At 43.5% G+C, this 22,388-nt stretch overlaps 1 protein-coding gene across 1 annotated transcript; it reads right to left on the bottom strand.

Annotated features, from left to right (window-relative positions):
* Positions 1-1,966: 1,966 nt before the first annotated feature.
* Positions 1,967-22,133, bottom strand: SHROOM1 (shroom family member 1). The gene is given in 9 exon segments (XM_083872116.1): positions 1,967-2,557; positions 4,735-5,007; positions 5,226-5,276; positions 5,278-5,280; positions 6,150-6,300; positions 6,689-7,273; positions 8,032-8,102; positions 9,212-12,037; positions 22,010-22,133. Coding segments are annotated over 8 exon segments (4,110 nt in total). The 5' UTR covers positions 11,933-12,037; positions 22,010-22,133; the 3' UTR covers positions 1,967-2,302.
* Positions 22,134-22,388: the final 255 nt, after the last annotated feature.

The raw sequence follows: 22,388 nt of genomic DNA, 5'->3' as shown, positions 1-22,388 counted from the left end.
GCTTCCCCAAGAAGACCACCAGTTACTGCTAGTGGGAGTTCAAGTCTTAAATTTGTCTTCTGATGGTAAAGGGTCAGAAAAAACTGTGGAGCAGTGTGGGATCACAGTGATGTAAAATGAAGATGCTCTGCCTTTCTGGCCATCTTGCCTTCCATGCTGCATGACTTGAAGTTGGGAACAAACTGCCCCGTGTTGGTAGGGGATTATAACTAGTGCTCTAAATACCAAACTTTCAGCAAAAGGCAACAGTACTCAAGAGCATGTGCCTAAACTATTTCTTGGCTTCAGTCTGTACTTTTAGAGGCTGCAGCTGACCAGAACAGAAAGGGACTTACCATGCTTTAGTATGTTGGTGTGCCAGTAATGCTGCACATGGCTGAGGTCCAGCATGACCTCTCACCATTACCCTCCTAATAAATTTTTAACAAATGATCAGTATCAAAACCGAGACCCACCTGACAATCCAGACCTACTGGTGCTTTGAAAAGGGGTCTCTGCTTGCCTGCAGAGAGGTTCTCATGCTGCCACTGTGCCCATTTTTCACTTTGCCTGGAATTTAGTCTAACACCATAACAAGGAGTCTATTTTTTTTTAACAGAGTAAAAGTTATTTTTAATTATTGCTCATTGAAGCATACATGTGAGTGCCAGTTGTGGAAGGGGCAGCAATTGCCCTCCCCATGGCACAACACCCTAAAAAGATAAGCTAAACAGAGCAGACACATTTTTCCCCTTGAAAGCAAGCATTAGCTTCAATTACAAAACACCTATTTCCAATCAGGTGTTTTTCTCTCAACTAGGAATAACAATAAAGTGTACCTTCAAGCCAGGCTTCTCAAATCATGTAAACAGCTCATTTAACATTGCTTGTATTTTATAAATTCTCCACTGACTCCTTTAATATTGCTTCTGTTATTTTAAAGACCATTTTCAAAAGGCAGCTTTCAGATTTTTGTATTAAAAGCCTGTATTTATGGCCTTCTGAGAACCACTGTGCAGATTAATCACAGGATCTACAGTGTCTGGCCATTTTCCCTCAGGTATTAAGACAACCACAGTACACTTGGCAGCTTGGTCACTGTGCTCCCAGAGTTCTTGTGCCCAGTGACATGCAATTCCAAAAAAGATTCCTCAGGAACATGACAGCTTCTCTCAGTGGTGGTGATACTTACTGCAACCAGGACACACACCACTAATATAACATTTCTTGGTAAAGCCCACCATCATGGCACAATGGACATCTGTTTTGGCTGTGGAAGAAACCTGAATTTAATTAGTGGCTGTCTTATTCATGGTCTAGGTATGTAGTTTATATTGTTCTCACTGAATCCTTGCAAACAAAAACCTCTGAGATTTTAAATACAGCAACATCACTGGTTTGACTCAATGCAAACACTGGCTTAAAAGACTTTTGCCAAGGGATTTATAAAAAGTCTCATTGAAACTGAATAATCTCTTCCAGTGGTTCCTCCTGGCCCAGTCTGCAGCAGAGCTTTTCTCCCTATGTTCAGGGGGAAACAATTAAAAACTATCTAAAAACAAACCCCTGAAGGTGCTGCTTGAAAAGTAAATTCTTCAAAAGCACAGCAAGGACTTTGCAAATAACTGTGCAGGAATAAGCTCAGTGTTTATGATTCCCAAAACTGTTTATTTAAACTGGCTACATCACTAATTGTCTCTTTGATATCAATGAAGACCACCCTTTTTCTAACCTCCTCTGAAAAGCCTACCAGGATTACACAGAGCCAGGAGAGACCCATGGGTGGCAACTGCCAAGAAAGGAAGTAATTATTTTCTTTCATTACAGTGTATTATTACTGTGTCACACACAGAAACAGTAGAAACAAGTGCAGGAGTTTCACTGAAATGGTCCACAACATTTCCTGTGGCTTTGTGCAATCACCAATTCAAATCCAAACACCCACATAATTTTTCATTTCAAACACTCAACCCACCCACAAGAGGCAAACATTTGTATGGTTCTTTTATTGAGATGATGTCAATCTGGAAACAGATGGACAGACAAGAAGAAGGGGAAATACAGATTCAGTTAATAGGAGCAATGAATCCTATCAGTCATGTCCACAGGGCAGTTTGCTACACATTGTGAGACACTGTCCAAGTGGAGGGCACGTCCAGAGTGTTGCCTTGAGCATCCCAGAGCATTTGGACACTTGTCAATGCTGTGGCACAAACAGGATTGGAAGAATCCACCAAACTGAGCCCTGTGATGAGAGTACCTCTGGATTTCCAGGGAAATATCACATGTAACAAATAAAAATGTCTGGCTTTGGTGGTGGGTGTTAGATGGGGATGCTTTGCTCGAGATTTTCTAACTGTTCTTCAAAAAATTTAATCTGTTCTTCGAGGTCCTTCTGTTCAATCAGCAAGGAGGTCTTGACTTGAACAAAGTGTTGATAGTCCTGGAGCTGCTCCTCTGTCAGGTATTTGGCAAGGATTCCAGAGACCACGCGTTCCCTCCGGTCCAGATTGTCCTTCAGGTCCTTTGCATCTTCCCGCTGTCGCGACAGGAGCTTGTGCCGTTCGTTCAGAGATTGCTAATGGATCAAAAAACAAAGCAGCACACCATAAGAACCCATCATTCCTGCCAGACTCTATTTCTTCATTTGGAAGCCACAGTCAATTTAATTTGATCACTTCCTCTTGTGGGCTTTGAGGTTTTTTTTTTTTTTTTTCAGTTAAATTACACATTCTTGTGGCTTGTAAGGTAAGCACACAGTAAATGCCATCAAGGCTCACTTCTCCTATGCCCTCATGAAAAAAATCAATATACTTAACATTCTGGTCACTTTAAAGTATTCTGTAACAATCTTAATTGAATTAGAAGCTCTTTAAGGCACATATCTTTGGGGTTTGTGTGTTGCATGTGGCCAGACTGCCACTGACATATTAAAAAGATAGAGTGGCTTCTATTAAAAGGTCCATGTTGATGCCAAGATGACTTTTTGCCTTTTCTTTTATATACCTTTTATATATCCTCCATACTCTTAGCATGCATACTTGTAATTCCTCAAGTCTGATAATCTAGCATAGGCCTAGTATTCTGTGAAGCCAAGAGACCAAACTCCCTAGAGACCTCACAGCTGGAGGCCAGAGAGCCCTGTGCTGCCTTCAGAAACCAAGGCCCTCTCTAGAACATATCCTGTAAGCTAAGATTTAGCCTGTCCAGGGGTGATTTCCTCAGGAAGGGGGATGCTATTCATCCAAGCCTCTCATTGGGGCATCATTGATAGATATGTTATTTTGTAAATTGTACATGTGATCTATCAAGTGTGTATATTTCGGTGTGTTCCACCTTAGCAAAGTGGTGCACCATAAAGATCCTTATTAAATACCAAGACAAAAACCCTTTATCCCTTAACCCTGTCTGGCTCTCAATTTTTTAGGACCACAAAAAGGCATCAGTATGATAAAATAACTGTGATGTAGACAGTAAGTGTTCATCAAAGGCTTCTTTTAAAGAGTTGGGCCTTGCTTCTTCTACAGGATTTTTATACCTTTCACCTTTAGCTAATTCTCTTCCAGCTGCAATAATTTTCATAAGGATTATGCTGCTGGAAAATGTCCTGTTCCAGGACAGTGTCCATAAAAAGAGCACAGAGCAATGGTCACTACTGACACCCTAAAAATGGAGTCAAAGGTTGAGACTGCTGGTTTTGCCAACATGAGGAAAAATGCAGTTAGTGGGAGATGGTTGTTAAAATACTGGCACTTAACCAAGTCTTTATTAGGCATTTTATTCAAATATTTGAATAAATTATTTAAACGTGTTTTCTATGAAGAGTACAAATGTAATACTAGAGAAACAACACCCTCCCCGCCTACCATGAAGTGAAAGTAAGTATGAAATACTGTCTAAAATTATTCCCATTACCACAACTGACATTTTGGAAGAGGTGAATCCTGGCTCTCCTTGTCACACTGCATGGAAGGACCTTTTTAGTGCTAGTCTGTGTGTGAACTATGATGAACCTCCAGAGATACAGGTCAGCAGCAACACAGCTCCAGAAAATCCCAGTTATTCTAGGACTATGCTTTTCCAGTTTCCAAAAGAGAGATAACAGCAGGTATTGTGTTAATAAAAACATGTCTCAGAGCAGTAAGAATAGTAAGGAAGCATAATTCCTGGGATAAATTTGGCTTTTCTTCTTTAGCAAAAAGGAGGCTTTCCAAGAGTTGAAATTACTTCCTGATGACATGAGACAATTCTTCATTTTTCATCAAAGCTGTCCAGTTGAATTAAACTACAGTGACTTTTATCTCAAGTTATGACCACACCTTCCTGTTCACTAGGACAAACCCATTCAGTAAAATATGATTTCAAAGGCAGTAATGAATGCAATGAAATTACCAGTGGAGAAATAAGCCTAGAAAAGCCCCTGTGAACACAGGTTTGGAGCTCCTCCCCAGGGAGCAGTCCAAGGGTCCAAAGGGCACCCCTCTGGCTTGGAGCCTCTCAAGGTTTTGCTGTTGGCTCACCCTGCACTCCTGTGCTCCATCACTGTACCCTGGTCCTCACCAGAAACCTGCTCTGCTCTGCTCCAGCCGTGGGGACACCACAGCCCATCCTGGGACATAAACACTGCCTGGGCAACACCTGCCTGGGATAATGTACAACTAAGGAGATAAATAAGCTGTCAGAGAAATGAGCTGAGCATAGCTGCACCTGGAAAGAAGTGAACTAAACAAATTCAACCCCTTTGTTGTCACTCACCTTCTCCTCAGGCTCTGTGCTGCCATCCATCCTGCTCAGGGCGTTCTGGACTCGGGCGAGGCGGCTGGACAGGCAGAGCAGGAGGTTCACCACCTTCTCCAGGTCCCCAATGAACATCATGTAACGCTCAAATTCGTTGGGCTTGCAGAGGTCCCTCACCATGGCCTCCAGCTCCTCACCCCATCTGGCACATTCCCTGACTTCCAGGAGAACCAGCTCCTGTTCCTCCCACAGCACCTGCAGCCTGGATTGGAGACTAGCCATGAGTTCCAGCTGCAAAAAAGGAAAAAAACAAAAACACAGAAACTGTTACTGCTGAAGAGGATCCATATCAGTTCTAGAGATTGATTTTCTTCATGTTGTCTTTGCCAAATTTTTGAATTTTAAAATAATTTTAAGCTACAGGAAAGAAAAAAGGGGAAAAAAGGCAGCAATGTTTTCTAAGCTGTACTTAATTCTCAAACTCTGAAAAGTAAATTACTGGTAATCACCTTAGCTGGTGATATATTCTCTGGCTCAGAGAGTTTCCAGTCAGTCAGGAGGGAACTGCAATAAAGATTACAACATGATTACACAGATTTGTTGTTCTAAGACATGAGCATGAAGTCCCAGCTCTATACCAAGCTTTGGAAGAACTGATTGGGATTTCACTTATCATGTGCACAGAAAAAGTCAGTTCTAATGGGCAATTCAAGCAGGCCACGGTGCCTGGGTAGAAAAGTAATCAGGGGAGATGGTTTCATAGGGAAATTATGTGGAAAAAGGCCTCAAGACTTGAGTGTGAGCACACCTTCAGCTTCTTTGGAAGTTGGACAATGCCACCATGAGCAGGAGCAGCAGTAAGACAGGTAATGTGCACAGCAGGAGGAGCTTCAGGAAGGCAGATTGTCATTACCTGAGCTGGAGCATTGCCAGGAGAAAAAGACCAACTAACTCTGCAAAGCTACATAATCACCCTTCCAAGCTCCATACTTCTATCACTGTCCAGCTACATCCCCAATTCTCTGCATGTATGGAATTAATTGGATACTGGAATGTGCAGAAGCTGCTGCCAGCTCTCAGGGTAAAGAATATTTCTTATTTAGGCTGCCAGTTCTAATTTATTTTACAGATTTTGAGATTAGACTTAAGTGTTAAATTGGGAGTTTGCTGCTGCTGCTGCACAGGAGCTGGCTGTGCAAGGAGACCTTTAATGATGATAGATGAGAGATCTGAGTCAAGTCAGGCAGGATTTAAATATTACCATCTATTATCAATATGTCAATTTTCCAGGACTTCACCTACTGGCAAAAATTGATTCAAAGTTATCTGTGAAATTTTATTGGGATAAAAATATCCATAGTAATAATGACATTAATAAGGATTTCTTTGTCATTATGGAGAAACAGTGGTTCCTGTGATGGTCATCTACATACTTTCTTAGATGTGATGTCATCTAGCTCATTTGTGCTGCCTCTGTTCCTCTTCAGGACTTGGTGTCCCATAGAGGCAGGATCTTTGCTCCTTTGCTTGGTTTCATGTTCAGATTTTGGACATTCTTCTGGTCTATCTCCATGACTTTTCCTGCTATTGGAACAGAAAATAAATACCATAGCAAACACTTACAGTTTTCCTCATAAACACTGAATTCATGGTTTTATCCATCTAGGATTCAGGATTACTCTCCTCTCTTCTCACCCCAAGAGATCTTCTAATTTTTTAGAAGATAGAGAGCCAAAGATTTGCACCCTAGATCTCTCACAGTCCCTTTAATAAGGAACCACACTGAACCACTTTTCTTCTATCATACACCCTTAGCCTCAGACATTTCTTGGTATGTAAATCAGAAAGCTGTATATTTTTCTAATGAAACAAAAATAAAACAATGTGCTCAAGTTCATCCTACTACTAGTATGTATAGTATCTGTACATTAAAATAGACCAAAGTGCTAGATAATTGGTTTTGTCTACTTACTCATTCTGCTGCACATGCTCTAGCTTTCTCCTTCTCCTGTGTGATTTATCCAGCATGGAAATGTTAACAGGAAACAAACCCTCCATCAGGTCCAGAGCAGTTTTTCTAAGAGGATGAGGCATGAGAACGTCCACCAGAGAACTGTCTTTGGCAATGATCTCCATAGCAAGCTCCTGGTCTCGCTGGTCCTGAGCAGACTGCAGCCTCCTTTTGGGCAGGTGTCTCTCTCTCTCCAGGGGAACATCATCGTGGTTGCTGTGCAGGGAGGTTTCCTGGGCAGGTAAACCTTTGGCTGGATTTTTGTCTCCTTGGAGAGGCTGAGCTGATGCTGTGTGGAGATGCATTTCCTGCTCTGGAGGAGCTGCAGAGAAAACAGCACACTGCTCTGGGTGCTTGAGGGCAACATTCCCACTCAGACACTGAGTTCTGCAATGCTCCTCCACTTGAACAATCTCCTTGCTTCCACCTCTTGGGACAGGAATAGAGATTTCAGGAGTCTGCTCCATTTTATCCTGACCACACGCAGGCCCAGTTATGTCATTGTGCTCACGATTCTTGGGTCCATTTTTCTCAGGATCACGGAAACTGTAAGGAAGAAGACAGCTCCTTTTATTTGGGACATTCCATCAGTAACAGATATTTTTGCACTGCTTAAGAGCTATGATCAAATGTTTCTGATACTAAGGTTCTGTCTGGAACTTTCAGTTACTTTCATGCTAACCTGCTAAACAAGGACATTTAAGATTTTTTTTCCCCATAAGCCATTCAAGTTTCCAGAAATCACTGGGATATTTTTGAAAAAGAAGAAATTCTTTTAGTACAAAAGAGTCAGCATCACTGCCTTGTTGCCTTGTTGAGACAGAGTTCAGATGTTTACCTCCCTTGATGCTCCTCAAACTAGCAAAGCAAATATGGAGTTAAAACACAAACTTCCTAGTCAGTGATGCATAAACGGCACAGGGTTTGGAGTTTTGTTTTGTGGTTTTTATATATATATATATATATTTTTTTTTTTTTTTTCCTTAAAAAAGCCAGCCCAAAATCCCCTATTGCACCAGTCCTGATCACACATATTCTCCAGGAGTGGGCATGTCCGAGCTGTTGAAGTGCTGTTTTCTCCCGAGCTCGGATGAGGGAGCTGCGATCCCAGAGATGTGACAGAGCGGTGTGCGGGGACAACTGCCCAGGGACACCTGGCCCTTCCCACTTCAAACGACTCTCAAGACTGACCCAGACAGGAGCGGGCGAATATTCCCGTATGGACAGCGAAGGATCCCGAGGGAGAAGGAGGGAGCCCCAGCCTGGGATATGGGCTGTACCCAGGCACAGCTCCACAGCCTTACCTGGAGATGCCGGGGCTGCTCCCACAGTGTGGGCACGGTCCTGCTGCACCTCTGGCACAACTGCACGGGTCCTGGAAGGGAAAACAGCACACTGGGACCACCAGCATTTCGGGCGAGGCAGCTGTTTAATTTTACTCCCACGTTTGTTATCCCCAGAAAGGGAAGCTGATGGTAGGTCTTCAGGTAGGTTCACCAAGATTTGTGCTTTTTTTGTTTGTGGGGTTTTTTTGTTTTGTTTTGTTTTGTTTTTATTTGGTTGTTTTTTCTAGGAGGAAAGTTTTTTTTTTGTTTTTTGTTTTTTTTTTTTTTTTTGTTTTTTGTTTTTTTTTTTTAAAAAAAACTTTGGGGATGTTTTTTTCTACCTTTTTTATTAATTAAATTGCTATTATGCTCTTCCTAGGTAGCATCCACTTTTTTTCCCCCTCTAGAAAACCAAAATAACAGCTGTCAACAAAAGATACTTCTACTCTCATAACAATTCAGAAATTCAGCATTGGTGGAAGTTTCTTCAGTAGGGTAATTTTATTGGTGAATTATTTTATGAATTGATGAATAATTCATCAATTTTATTGATGAATTATTTATTTTTTGGCCTTTTATCTTCTTTATTCTCCTCAACAATATTGACAGCCGTGTTTCAAATTCAGGAACCAAAAAAGGTTGGTCATTCATAAAATTTTTCTTATAATGACCTTTTTTGGGATAGGGCTCTAATGAAGTTGCTGTCATTAACAATAATGGCTCTGGAGCACAAACAGCCTCACCCTGCATTACAGCACGTTCTCTGCAAATGCATCTTCCAAGTGCCAGAGTCCCTCTTGACTTTCTTTATGCCCCTTTTATGGGTTTCTTGTGACAGATATGGCTGGTCTACACTGCACAGACAATTCGGGTAACAGACACCAGCTCCAGCCTGGCGCCAAGTAAACAAGTCCCTGAACACGAGAATGATAGGCCGGATTCCACCCCAACCAGAGCAGCTCAGCCAATCCCCTTGGAGCACCCACATCATTGGCCAGTGAGGTGGGCGGAGCTGAGGAACCTGACCAATCACGTCTGTAAGCACAGGAGATTTGAAAGCCCTATAAAAGGAGCTGCAGGACAATGAACTGTTGTTGCTGTGCAGTCGGTGTGTCAATGTCGCATCCCTGTCTCCATCATCACAGCGAGAGTTTCTTACCTGTGGGGAAGAAGGAGTGGATTTTGGTCTCTCAGGAGCTCTCCCAGATGCAGAACCACCTGCCTGTGGGAGACTTTCAGCTGATGGACACTTGCTGGTACAGCTCCAGTCCCCTTTGTTGGGATTGCACCTGCTGCTCATGTTCAGTGGGGGAGCAAAGGCTGGAGGAGAAAAAACATCTGGTGATCTTTGTTCAGAGAGAAGTTGGCAGAAAACCTCGTCATTTTGCATCTTCCTGCTTCCATTTGGGTTGGAAATCTGGCCAGGAGGACCTTTGGGATTTGACAGTTTCTTCTGCAGGGGTGGCTTATGCGGTGGGAAGTGTTGTGAACCACCTGGTCTTTGACTGATCTTTCGTTCCATATATTTGATCAGTGCATTGTGCTGGATTTGTTTCAGCTCTGTCCTGGAGACGCTTGAACTGGAAAGTGCCCTTCCTCTGTTCTCCAGATCCCTTCTCCTGGATGCCACTGCATCTTGCTCAGTGATTTCATCCCTAACTTGGCTCCATGATACTTCCTTATCCATTAGGTGATTGAGCTTCTCAGGCTCAGAGTAGCACAGTTTCTTTTGCTCTTGGGTTATCCTTTTCCTTCCCCCACCTTTTTGTGGTCTCTTTATTTCTTCATTTCTACTGAAACTTTCCAAGGATTCTAGGTGAGAAGGGGAGCAAGGAACAGGTTTGGCATCCTCGCTTGCACTGGATAATGAGAAAGACCGAAGGTGTTCAACTGATGGCCTTTTAGAGGATTTCTGTCTCAGTCTGACAGGCAAACTCATCTGTAAGTCTTTTCTTTTAAAGGAGGTTTCTTTGAGAACCTTTTTCTGAGCCACTTTAAGTTTCTCTATATAGTCATTCTGGAAACTCTCTTCTGTGAATGAGGCAGGACTCCAAAAAATGAGATCTTTGTTCTGGAGCACGAGATCATCAACACTGCGCTGATGGTGGTGGCTGCTCCTCTGACGGTGATGGCCTTCTCTTTGTATCTCTGGACACTGTGCTGAAACAGCAGAGCTGCTTGATGGAATTTCCTTTGGTGACCTCTTCGAGTCCTTGTTGGCGTGCAGGACATTGGTGGTTTTCCCTGCAGACAGATAGTAAAGCATGGGAGTTGCCTGCCTGGTAATTTGTTCACCAGCATGGTCCTCCTGAAGCTGTCTTGAGAGTTGTGTTTGAAATACAGGCTGGTGTTTCTCAACAGGAGGCTCCTCTTGTTCCAGACACGTGCTGAGGTTGGGACTCCTGTTGTTACCGTGGTTTTCTTTCTGGACTTCACATAATGATGTGGAATCTTCCTCTGGTCTGAAAAAAGCCTTTTGGCTTTTTTGGCTTGTGCCATCACAGCACTGCTTCCTTCCCTGATCCAGGTCCTCACACTGAGGGTGCTCCACTTCCATAGCATTGCAGCTGCAGGACAGTGGAGATCTCTGCACTTTGTTTTGCTGGTTTGGGACTGGTTCCCTAATACTTCTCATAATTTTTCCTTCAGAATCATAGCACTGATTTTTGTCTGTGTAACTGTTCATCTTCCTGGGAGCATTTTTATTCAGAAGAGCATTCTCCATATATTTTAATTCTGAACAGTCCTCAAACACATCCTGATCTAGGTCTGAATGCCACTCAGCATGGAGTGGGCCCTGAGCACAGGGCAAGGACTCTTTTCTCTGGCTGGGCCCTGGCACAGTGCTTGGCAGAACTGCTTCTCTGGCACTTGCCTTAGGGACAGCCCTGGGACACTGTTTGACTTCTTGTGTATCATTAACAGCATTGGGCTTGGAATGTGCTTGGTGGTAGGATTTGGAGTTCATCTCTTTGGGAATTTTATTAGCGTGACCTGAATTATAACCAGAAAGTATTTTGGGGACATTCACCACAGAGTCTGTCTTTAAGTATTCTTGAAAAATTAATGAAGAAGGTCTTCTGAAAATGTGTGAATTGCTTCTCTTTGTAGGTTGTTGGGATTGGCTCCACGCTCCACTTTCCTCTGTCTTTAATGCCTGAACTTTTGACACCTCATTTGTGATATCAGAAGAAAGGCCCTTGTTTTCCAGAGTCTTTTCCCTATTAAGCCCTACATCTTGCTCTGTAACTGCATCCCAATGTTGACTCCCTGGTACATCCCCATCTGCCAGCTGGCTGTCCTGCACACTAGGAGCTGGCTGCACACCACACTCAGGGTACCCTGCAGAGCCTTGTCTCTCTCTTGACTTTTCCAGGAGTCTGATAGTGATGTTGTAGCTGTCCAGTCGTGTGGGAGGGGACAGGGGAGGTGCTGCCAGGGCTGGAGGGCCCTGATTTGAAGTCCTTTGGGTGGGAGCAATTCCACAGCCATCTGTGAGACCAGAGCTGTGAGAGCTGTGGGTGCTCAGGTGTGGTGCCTTGTGTGGCTGGGGGGCTCTGAGGTCAGAGTGTGCAGCACTGACATTGTAAATTCCTGTGACATATTCCGAGTCCATGTACGGGACCTGCTCTGGAGGCACACAGAAATATTCACCAGGGCACGATGGCGTGGAGTACTCTGGGACATTTGATCCTCCTGAGAAAGAGCTGTAAGCAGAGTCTGCCCTTCCAGGGTGGTGCAAGAGGTGCTCCATGCTGCTGATTGACTTCACTGACAGAAGAGGATCATTTTCAGGAGAGGCCACAGGCTCTACCAGCTTCCCAGTTCTGTCACCTTGCCCCTGAGTCCATCTTTCTATCTCATTCCCAGCTGAAGTCATGTTGTAGTATTTCCAGAAATCCAAGTCTGATTAAAAGTCCACAGCCAAGTTGTTAGAAATGAACATTTTTCTCTACAGTTACATTCCAATTATATCTAGAGGATCCTGAAAAGAAAGAGAAATGTGTGAAAAAGACTCAGTGGAAAGATTCTCATGGCACATCTTGGAAAACCTTTCCAGTCCTATAAAAAGTGGCTTGAGACTGACAGAGCATCTTGATGATATATTCTGCTGTCAGTCCCAACTCACAGGTTTTAAAAGATGGCCAAATGCTTATGGCTCCAGCTCAGAGCTCCCCTGCAAACCCCCAAATGGACTAGGAGAAAACACCAGCATAGAGTTCATGTACAACAAATACACATTTTTTGCAGAGCCTGGAAAAAAAGTGCTGTGTTTATCAGCAGCACTTGACAGTTCCTCTCTGATTGCTGTGCATGGTGCCCATAGGTTTAATTTAATAAATAGATCTCCACAAGCAACAACCCAATGGGCCAGGAGATGCTGACACCAACAGTGTGAGCCTCTCAGCCACCTCTGCCAGCTCCAAACCCCATGATGTGCCCCCAGGCAGGAGGAGTCCCAAATAAAAGAATTAACCCGGCACTAGAGTGATGCTTTCCAGCAACCTTGTTTAGTAATTCTCATTTAAACCAGCTCTAGAAACTGATTAGTTATTTTAAAAAAGCAAAGAATCCATCTTGAAAAGCTTTATCAACAAGCTGCTCCAGGAAAAGGCCTTCTGAGGAGACACAAACTGTGTCCAGATCCCTCCAGAATATTATGTCTGATTTATTCATAAAAGTTGAACTCACCAGACATTTATCTACCATTCCCAATATCATATTTCTGTGGTGGGACCTCAAAAAGCTGTCAGAAATAGAGGTTTCAGGGTGACGCTTCCCTTTAATAAAAAACCCCCAAAACATCACATTCCTGCCTTTCTTCAAAGACAGTCCTGGTATAATTCATTTTGAGCCAAAGGAGGAGAAGGATAGGAGCCAAAATACACAAGTTAATCTATAAATGAAACTTGGACTGGTGGAGCACACTAAATAAATTAACTAGTTTCTGGGAAATGAAAACAGCCTAACACCACAAAGTGGTAATTTGCCTGCTGGGTTTTTGGGGTGTTTCGTTTTTTAACATTTCAGTAAGAAACCAACTCAAGGATGTCTGGAGTTCTCTCCCTCTTTACAGGTGATTTAAAACACAGTTGTGGAATTTAATTGTCTGTGAACAACAAAGGAAATAGGCTGGTGATGTCATTCCCTATCATTTTCACCAGAGAGTATTGAGGAATTTAAAGAAATAAACACCTAAGATACTTGGTGAAAAGAAAACCTTGGATTTTCTGAAACCACTGAGGAAAAAAAGCAGTTGAATGATTTCAATGACACTAACTGCAGACTGGAGGGTACCACGGTTCTCACACTGCAGTTACATTTCCTGGGAAAACACAGTGCCCTGAATTCTGGCCATGGCAGTGACCTCTGGGTCTCACTGGGCTGGGAGAGGTCAGCAGTACCTGAAGGTGCTGTGGGTGCACAGGATCAAACCATTCCACAAGAGATCCAGAAGACAGATTGCTCTGTCACTCTTATCTCTCTTGTTTAAATTAAATTTTTCTCCCAGTGGAACCTCTCCAAGCAGCTCTTACTGATGGTGCTTTAAATAGACCCAGCCAAGTCTTTGTCTGGGATGTGCTGGCAGAGTTCCATGGGAGTTAATGGAGCCACCCTGATTTACAATGAGAATTTGGCTCTAACTTTTCACAGCAATGTGTAGAATCCAAGTAACTGTTGTGATTTAGTTCACGTCTATCAATGGAAGTACTCTCCTGGCTTCCTATACCAGTCATTCCCAAGATCTCTTTTCCCCCATTGTTTCAAGCTCGTCATTGGGATTTACAGTGAAGTTGGCAATAGAGAGAAGTTTACCATGATACCAGAAGTATTAGGAAATATAATTTCAGTATCTTAGAAGACTGAGGTAAGAACCTCTGACTGGTACTGAAATACACCTTAGGGAAAATTTATCTTATTTCTTTTGAAGAGTATTTTCTAAACCCTGGCAGCAGAACCATTTATCTCAATATGTCCAAGGAACTATGTGGAAACTGCCCTCTCTTTCCCATATAAGAGAAAATCATTAATGTCCTTAAAAGTCAACTGACATGAACAAGGACGTTATTGTTCTTGGCAGGGAGGTGGTAGAGCTCCCTCACGGACTGTGCTGTCTCTGGGTCTCAGATATATTCTAGCAATACAATGTGCTATTCCAGACTGGCTTGCAATATTTACATTGTAAACCACTGACAGCAAGAAGAAAAATGTTAAATTAAAGTATATCAGAACCAAACCCACTGAAAGATGAAGGGAAGTGTGACAGAGGAGGTAGGACTGACACTGAAGAAAGCTTCGAGCATCAGCACCTTGTTATCTAAAAGTCCCTCATACCTTTTCTATGCAGCCTCCCATGGGCAGCTCCACACAGCTCTGGCTCTTTCCCTCTTTCTTCTCTTTTCCTTGTGCAGTTCCAGATGGCTCCTTTCCTGTCCCTAGCACAGCCACCTAACCCTGTGTGACCCTTGCATGACATCTCACCCTTTCTGCCCCTTACATGACCTCCTGTCCCTTCCTCCTCACAGCAGACTCCAACTGACCCCAACCAGCTCACCCACTCTTTATCACACCCATGGCTGTGAGGGCAAGGCTGTTCCACTCTTTGGTAATTAATACAGACGTAATATATCAAGGGCAAGATTGCCTTATGTGTCCTCCCACAGAAGTGTATCAACAGTGTAGGAATCCAGGGAAGTGTATTCACTCCATGCCCAAGGAAGTAATAAAGCCACTATCAACCTATTAAGTTCCAAAGTTGTTTCCTTGTTGGTTTTTTTTTGTTGTTGTTAAAAACAGAGACTAACTTAACTTCCATCCACTTCAACCTGTTCTGTTCTAGGGAAGGGTGATGCAAGGCATTGCACAATCTTGAATTCTTTGCAACCAACTCAATATGTCAAAGCCTCATGTCTGGCAAATAACCTCTGTACGGAGAAAACCCAGTGACTCCAGAGCACAGCCAGTGAACAACTTACCTGTCTTGTAAGGGCAAGATTTATTATAATTACAGTTTGGTCTTGTTTGACCTCATTTAGAGTTTGCTAGGTGCCATAATTGATCCATAACTCACCTGCATTTATGTACAATGCTTGCCTGAACAAATCATCCCCCACCAGAAACACAGGTATTCTCTCCATCAAGTCTCTGATTTGCCCTCAACAACCCAGGAAAAACGGCCCCTGGCACATAACACAGTCTGCAATCATTTGTGTACTTGTGAAGTTCCCTTGAAGTCACCAATACAATCTTTCCATCACAAAAGCAAGAATAAGAATTTTCCTTAATAAACACAAGCAGAGTTCAAACCTTCCTAGCCCTCTTTTTGTGTAATTGCCCTTTTTATACAAATGGCTCCATGAAAATAAAGGGGAAACCCACAGCTGTTAATCTGGACCAAACTACAGCACACAAGTGTTCTCCAGAAGAGAACAAGTGTCCAAAATGCAAAGCAAACACCTTGACCAACCTACCAATATTATGTCATGTCCCCATTTGTGAATGACCTGTTCCTTATCAAAGGGTAAACACTGCATGTAAATATTAACTGGAATTCTTCAGATTCCAATCTGTTGCACACTCTGCAGCACCTGACCCATCTGCTCCCCAGGCTGTGAGATCTCATTGCTACCAGAAGATCACATGAGGGACTCTTGTTTCAGCAGGTGATCCTCCTGGCTTTCCCAGGGCAGCCTGGAGAGGCCAGAATCCTGGGGATGTCAGGTGCAGTCTCTGGCATCCCAGAAACCTTCAGCAGGTCATGGCTGGTGACCTAGCACAGGTTCCCAATTCTCCACCCAGGTCTTCCTGGACAGAAACCCATGTCCCTGCACAACATGGGTGCATTCTCAGGGACTCTACCTCTGAGATATGTCTGGAAATAAGAGCTGCTCTTTTGACCAGACTCTAAAATATCCAGAAATTCCAGACAAATGTCCAATGTCTTCACACTCCATCACTTTGACATGACTGTTGAAAGGGTGAGAGAAATGGAAGGATACTACATTGAGGAAAGTGTGGCTGGCATTGCCTTTGTGCCCAGCATCTCTGAAAGTCACTGTATCTCTCCTTCTCTGCCTTTTTAATAGTTACTTTTCCTTTGTTATTATTTGTTTCTAGCCTGTAATCAACAATTTTATCCCCTTGGACTTTCAACTTTATGTTTCAAACAGGAAGGCAAACATAGCAGATGATAGTGTCTTTGCTTGACTGAAAAAACCACACTTTCTGCTAATCTGTATTTTTTTGGCTAAGATTTCTGAAGACTCTAATCACTGTTTTTCTCATTTAGTGCAATTTCCAGAAGTATCATACAAGTAGGTAATGGTCACCAAGGATATTGTACATCAACACACAAGGACAAAATCTCACATTTATCTTCCAGGCCCAGAGGACGGCTCACCCTGCTGCTGGGAGCCAGGGAAGTCAAAGGGTCACACAGTCCCAAAACAGAATCTCAGTGGGATTTAGAGGAGGTTTATGTGCCTTTTGTGCACAGAAATAAACTTCACCATAGTTTGAGGAATGTAAATATTTCCAGTAAAAACCACAAATCCACACTTGAGGCTTTCTGGAGCTATGAAAGTGTCATGGGAAATGTAGAGAAGGATAAAAGTAATAATAATAAAATGCATCTCAGTATCCCCTTTTTTATGTGGGGGCATAGACAAACCTTCCTAAACTTCCTCACCCTGCTGTTCCAGGCTCTCTAGAGAAGGAAGAGATCCCTGGTGACCAGCATGGGAGCTTTGCTGGAGCCACAGCACCAGAACGGGTCCATCCTACACCTTCCTGGTGTCACTTCCCATGGGGCTGACATCTCACTGGTGGACAGGAACCTTTGGCACTTGCCTAACTTGCCTACTGGGTGATGAAAAGCTGTGGCCCAAATAAACTGCTTTTGGAGGTGAGAGCTATGGCCCAATCTCTGGCCAAGGATTTAATGAGGAAGATTAGGTTTGGCAATTCTTCACAGCCCTGTGAGAGACTTTTTCTGAGCACCCAACAGAGTCTGACCCTTTAATTAGAGCAGTTACCCACTGCATACATAGTTCTCTATTGTCCTTGAATTCCCTGACTCCTTATTCAGCCTCAACAATTCCTCTTGGTTTCCATCAGCATTAGCATCTATTCTATTAAACACCAAATACTTATTGTTTCTTCTCCCTCTCTAAGTGCTTCTCAGAAAATGATTTTGCCAGAAATCACAGTTTCATCCCAAATGTATGCATTTCTTCCCAACCCCCTTTTAATGTCATAATATTTTCCTTATTTCTTTTTTAAATCTAACCAAGTTCATTTGATGCCATAAAACTAGCCCGATACTACTTTTACAAAACAGGCTACAAAAACACCACAAGATCATTAAAAAATTACAGACTCTAAAGTACTAAAAACCAAAAAGAAAAAAAAAAAAATCCAATGACACTGTTGATTTTTAAACATGTCTTTAGAATTAATATATATATTATTAAATTAACTAAATAATAGAATTAAATTAAATTAATATCTATAATAAAGATGTTTTCTCATTTCTACCATGTTGATTGCTTCCCAGCAAGGCTGTCCAAGAAACATCAGGGAAAAACAAAATTCTCATAGTCCCCCTGACCTACTCCTGGCTGCACTGAGCTTCCAAGCCTTGACTGAGGCAGCAAGTCAAGGTCACAAGGGAAGAAACTGGCCATTAAATAGGAGTAATCCAGTTCAGCATCTCCTTTCACTGACATGGTTTTAGTCCAGAATCCTGAGAGTTGGTAGTTGGTTAGCAATCTGTGCAAGCACAATTTTAATACATATTCATTATTAATTGCCTATAATTAGAAAAACCCAAGTGCTTATAACAGGCAGCTTCACCAGCTGCCACACATCCCAAACCCAGTGTATTCCCAGCACTGCCTGGATCAGAATTTGCCTTTCCAGCTTTATCAGAGCTCTGGGAGAGCTGACACTCACTCAGACTTATTAGTGAGGATTGTCTGGCTGGGAAATGTCATGAAGGCATTTCATCTTTGAAGAATTGTGGTTTTCTGGCACCTACACATGTTTTATTCTAATATAAAACTATTCTCAGAAGCTTTATGGATGACTCTTAATTGCAGTCCAAGAGTCCTTGCCACAAGAACACTGCAGATTTCAGTTTATACATGCTGTAGTTATGTTTTGCACAGACAAACCTGCAATGAGAACAAACATTCCTGCTGCAGCTCCAGTTTTAGGCAAGGATGGATCCAGAGGCGCTGACTGGGGAAGGAGCAGTGTCCAGTTCACCTTAATGAAGTGGGATTTAATATATATTATTTATGCATATAAATATATGTGTTTATATAATTTAAATTATGGCTTCAGATGGATCAAAAAATTCATTCTCTGGTCCCTAAATGTACAAAGAAACTTTTTGCTGAACTTTGCAAACTTTAGGCTGTGTGCTATGAACTTCATGAAGATACAGAAATACACCCTCTTCACTACATTACCAAAGTCATTTCCATCTAGGGAATACTGACAGGTAAAATATGGGATAGAGAATCCTACCAGACCTTCCCAGAGCAGAAGGTGACATGGTCAAGCTGGCTCACTTAGATTATCCTTGAGAACAGGAGAGCACAGGAATCAGCTTGTGGTACCTGGAAAACTTCCCAACACTGAACACAAGTGAGGAGGAGACTGGAGACATGAGGCAAACAGAGAGAAAGCAAGAACAGATGTGGAAATGGAGCTTCATCTAACCAAACAATCTCCCTGTACCTCAGAGAGTATCTTACAGACTTCAATTATATCCTGCCACACCAGTAGGACTCTGCCTTACCATGAAATCATTTGAGTCCCACAGCAGGAGCAGAACCCAGGCCTCTCAGCACTTCTCCTAAATACCAATTATTTTGTTTAATACCTTACTGCCCTCAGTAAATCATGTAACTTTTCCAGTCTTTCAGAGAAGCAGTCTAAAATATAATTGCCAAACAATATTAGCACTTCCATTTTCTTGTATATAAATCAAGGATTATGAGGTCATAGCAATTAATTTGGTATTTAAAAAAAGCCATTAGCTCTTTCTTATTTTGACACAGGAGACAGAAACTATTCTTTTCCAGAGGATGTCTGTTTTCAGTCTAATTCATGCAGATGTTAAATGTAATTATGCTGCCTTTGTGCTGGGGCAGACAGTAATGCAATATCCAGTTACTACAGAACATTCCACTGGAACAAGAGGAAACCACCAAATATACACAAGAAATAATATATTAGACAGCTCTGTTCCTTTGGCAAATATTGCATTCCAGTGTTTTCCCATAGCTTTTGTTGGGGCAGAATTCATAAGTGCTTATGCCTAATCTCACTAAACGTATCTCTGGCTTCCACAACAAAAAATGAAAACCTGGATTAGTAGTTAAAAATAACCTGGAAATATCCCATGGTTACATTAGAGCAGGTTTAGTGGCGAGGGTTACCTGGAATTAGGGGCAGAAATCAAACCCTTGTTCTGCAAAGAGCATCACAGAATCACAGAATGGTTTGGAAGGGTCATTAAAGGTCACCTTGTTCCACACCCTGCCAGGGACACCTTCCACTATCCCAGGTTGCTCCAAGCCCCATCCAGCCTGGCCTTGGACACTTCCAGGGATGGGGCAGCCACAACTTCCCTGGGCACCCTGTGCTAGGGCCTCAGCACCCTCACAGGGAAGAATTTCTTCTCAGTATCTAAACTAAACCCACCCTCCTTCAGCCTCCCTCCAGACATGCTGCAAGGCTGGCAGGACATGTCAGAGGAAAAATGCTGGGGGAAGCTTAAATTATTCAATTCTGGAAAAAGGCAGCACTCAGAGCTTTTGTGAGAGGCTTTCCCTAAGCAGGTGACTCCAGGACAGGCATTCACCTCTGATAACAGGTGAGGAATTCAGAGAGCAGTGACAGTGTCAGTGAGAGGAGCTACTGATTCCAGTAGGGACCAAATGATTCCCTGTTTGTAGCACTTCATAACAACTAGTCTCCATCCAAACAGGTGTGAGTTTCTGCAGATCTGTCCTTCTATATTTTACCCAATTTACAGAAATTCCCCTCTGAGTTCCCAAGTCGGTCCTCTATAACCTGCATTTCACCATTAGCCTCAAACATTGTCTGTGCTGGAGAATCATTAAGTACATTTTGTACCAAGGTAGGTATTTTCTGTGTAAAAATGTCAACCTGCCAGACCCTTTACCTGACCCATTTAACACAGATCTATTCCAGAAAACCCCACATAATCTGCACACTCAAGCATAGAGCAGAGCTCCTGTGATTGTATCAGACTCAGGTGACACTCTAGACTGTCCATGGCCACAGCAATTGGTCCCTTGCACACTACAACACACTGATAATTTTAGGATTTTAAGGACAATTTTTCTGTTACAAATCATTATACAAATCCTCAATTATTTGGTTACATTCACACATTTCCCTATGAAAATGCCATCTTTCACAGTCAGAGATCCCGAGGACAAGCCCTGAAGTCCAGGTGGCTTGGTGCAATCATGTGTGCCTAAGACAGCTGCCAGCCCCAAGTTAAACATTTCAGAATGTGCTTTTAATATTTTCCAACATCCATCCTGCCCTTTCCTGTGTTCCAGGCTGGCTGTTACAGAAGGGTGCCTCAGATGGTGCATGTGAACTTTGGCAGCAGATGCTCTGCCAGGCACCTGGGACTGAGTCAGCCCTTGGTGGGGAGAAAGGATTGATAGAAAACACAGCACCTGGACACCTGTTTGTCCAGCATGAGGCTTTCTTCTCTCACCACCATCCACCAGCTCATGCCTGGCCCTGGATGGGCTCTTGCAACATGTCTAAGTCATCCTTCCCCAGTGGGACCATTGGCTCTGCCTGTCCAGTGCTGCTGAGCTGGGACAGCACACTCTGCACCTCCTCTTCTGCTGAGACCTCCCAAACCACCTGTGAGTGGCTGCCACAGTGCCACAAGCACCCACACCTGGCACATGTGTCACAGTGCCCCAAAAACCCACACCTGGCACATGTGCCACAGTGCCACAAGAACTCACATCTGGCACATGTGTCACAGTGCCACAAACACTCAGACCTGGCACATGTGCCACAGTGCCACAAACACTCAGACCTGGCACATGTGCCACAGTGCCACAAACACTCACATCTGGCACATGTGCCACAGTGCTACAGGGACCTGGCATGGCTGGGGGTGTCTCAAGCATCCAAAGCCTCGTTTCACACAAACTCTGCATCAAACCCTGTGAGGTGCAAGGACAGCTGTGGTGTCCCCCAGCTGCTCTAGGGACACTGCTGAGATAAAGGAAAATCTGCTTGTCAGGAGAGACCAGTGAGCTCATCCACCACACACTGGGGCCCTTAAAGGTCTGCACTGGGATCTCACTGAATCCCTCCCCAAACACATGCACTTATCCACGGGCTAAGGAGCAGTTACTCAGACCATGGATCAGCAGAATCATGTTCTCCAGACTTACAGCAAACACAGTATAAACAACAGAGTAACCAGAATGTTCTTTTCATTCTTTTCTTGTGTAAAGCAAATATACAAACAGACAGCACAGCAACTGCTGAAGACAATATGTACCAGGTACAGGCACGTAAAACACACATACACACACTGAGATGTTATTTAGTTTTGTTAGAATCATAAAAATGGTTTGGGTTAGAAGGTCCCTTAAAGCTGACCCAGTTCCACCCTCCGTGCCATGGGCAGGGACACTTGCACACACCAGGTTACCTGTTAGCTCCAGCAATCTGAAGGCATGCGCACAGTGAGTACAGACAGGACAAAATTGCTCCCTCCAATATTCTCTTTATAAAACAGAAGCCAATGCTCTGGTTCCACGTTCCAGCTGTGCCCACAGAGAAGATCTCCCAGTCAGTGAAGCAGAACTTGTGCAGATCACAGCCTGAAGAGTTCCCAGGGCACTCCCAAGTGTCAGAGGCGATTCCCATCTCTCACCTGTCACCACAGCCCCGGGATGTGCCAGGGCAGCTCCAGGGCATCACACCTGCAGGGTGACTGTCACTGCCCCGGGTTTAGGGTCCTCTGGAGCACAGCAGTGGCACGGTGGCAGTGCAGAAGGAAAGCAAGCAAACAGTGGGCTGGGCTATTTCATTATCTCCCCAGTCAATCATTAACAGCGGGGCTGTTTCTGCCGGAGCTCTTGGCTGGCGGCCACGGCTCCCACGTGGGCACGGCTGAAAAATTCCATGAATATTCTGCCAAGGCCACAGAGGAGGGACCAGGTGAGGCCTCTGTGCCCTGCAGCCCAAAGCTCTGCTGGGCATCCCACCGGGATGTCTCCACTCCAGGAGCATCCCGTGCTGGCCCCAGCCTG

The sequence above is a fragment of the Zosterops lateralis genome, assembly GCF_965231275.1.
Source record: "Zosterops lateralis genome assembly, chromosome: 14".
Lineage (NCBI taxonomy): Eukaryota > Metazoa > Chordata > Aves > Passeriformes > Zosteropidae > Zosterops > Zosterops lateralis.
The sequence above is the reverse complement of the archived record's forward strand: the minus strand, read 5'-3'. Positions and strand labels throughout refer to the sequence as shown.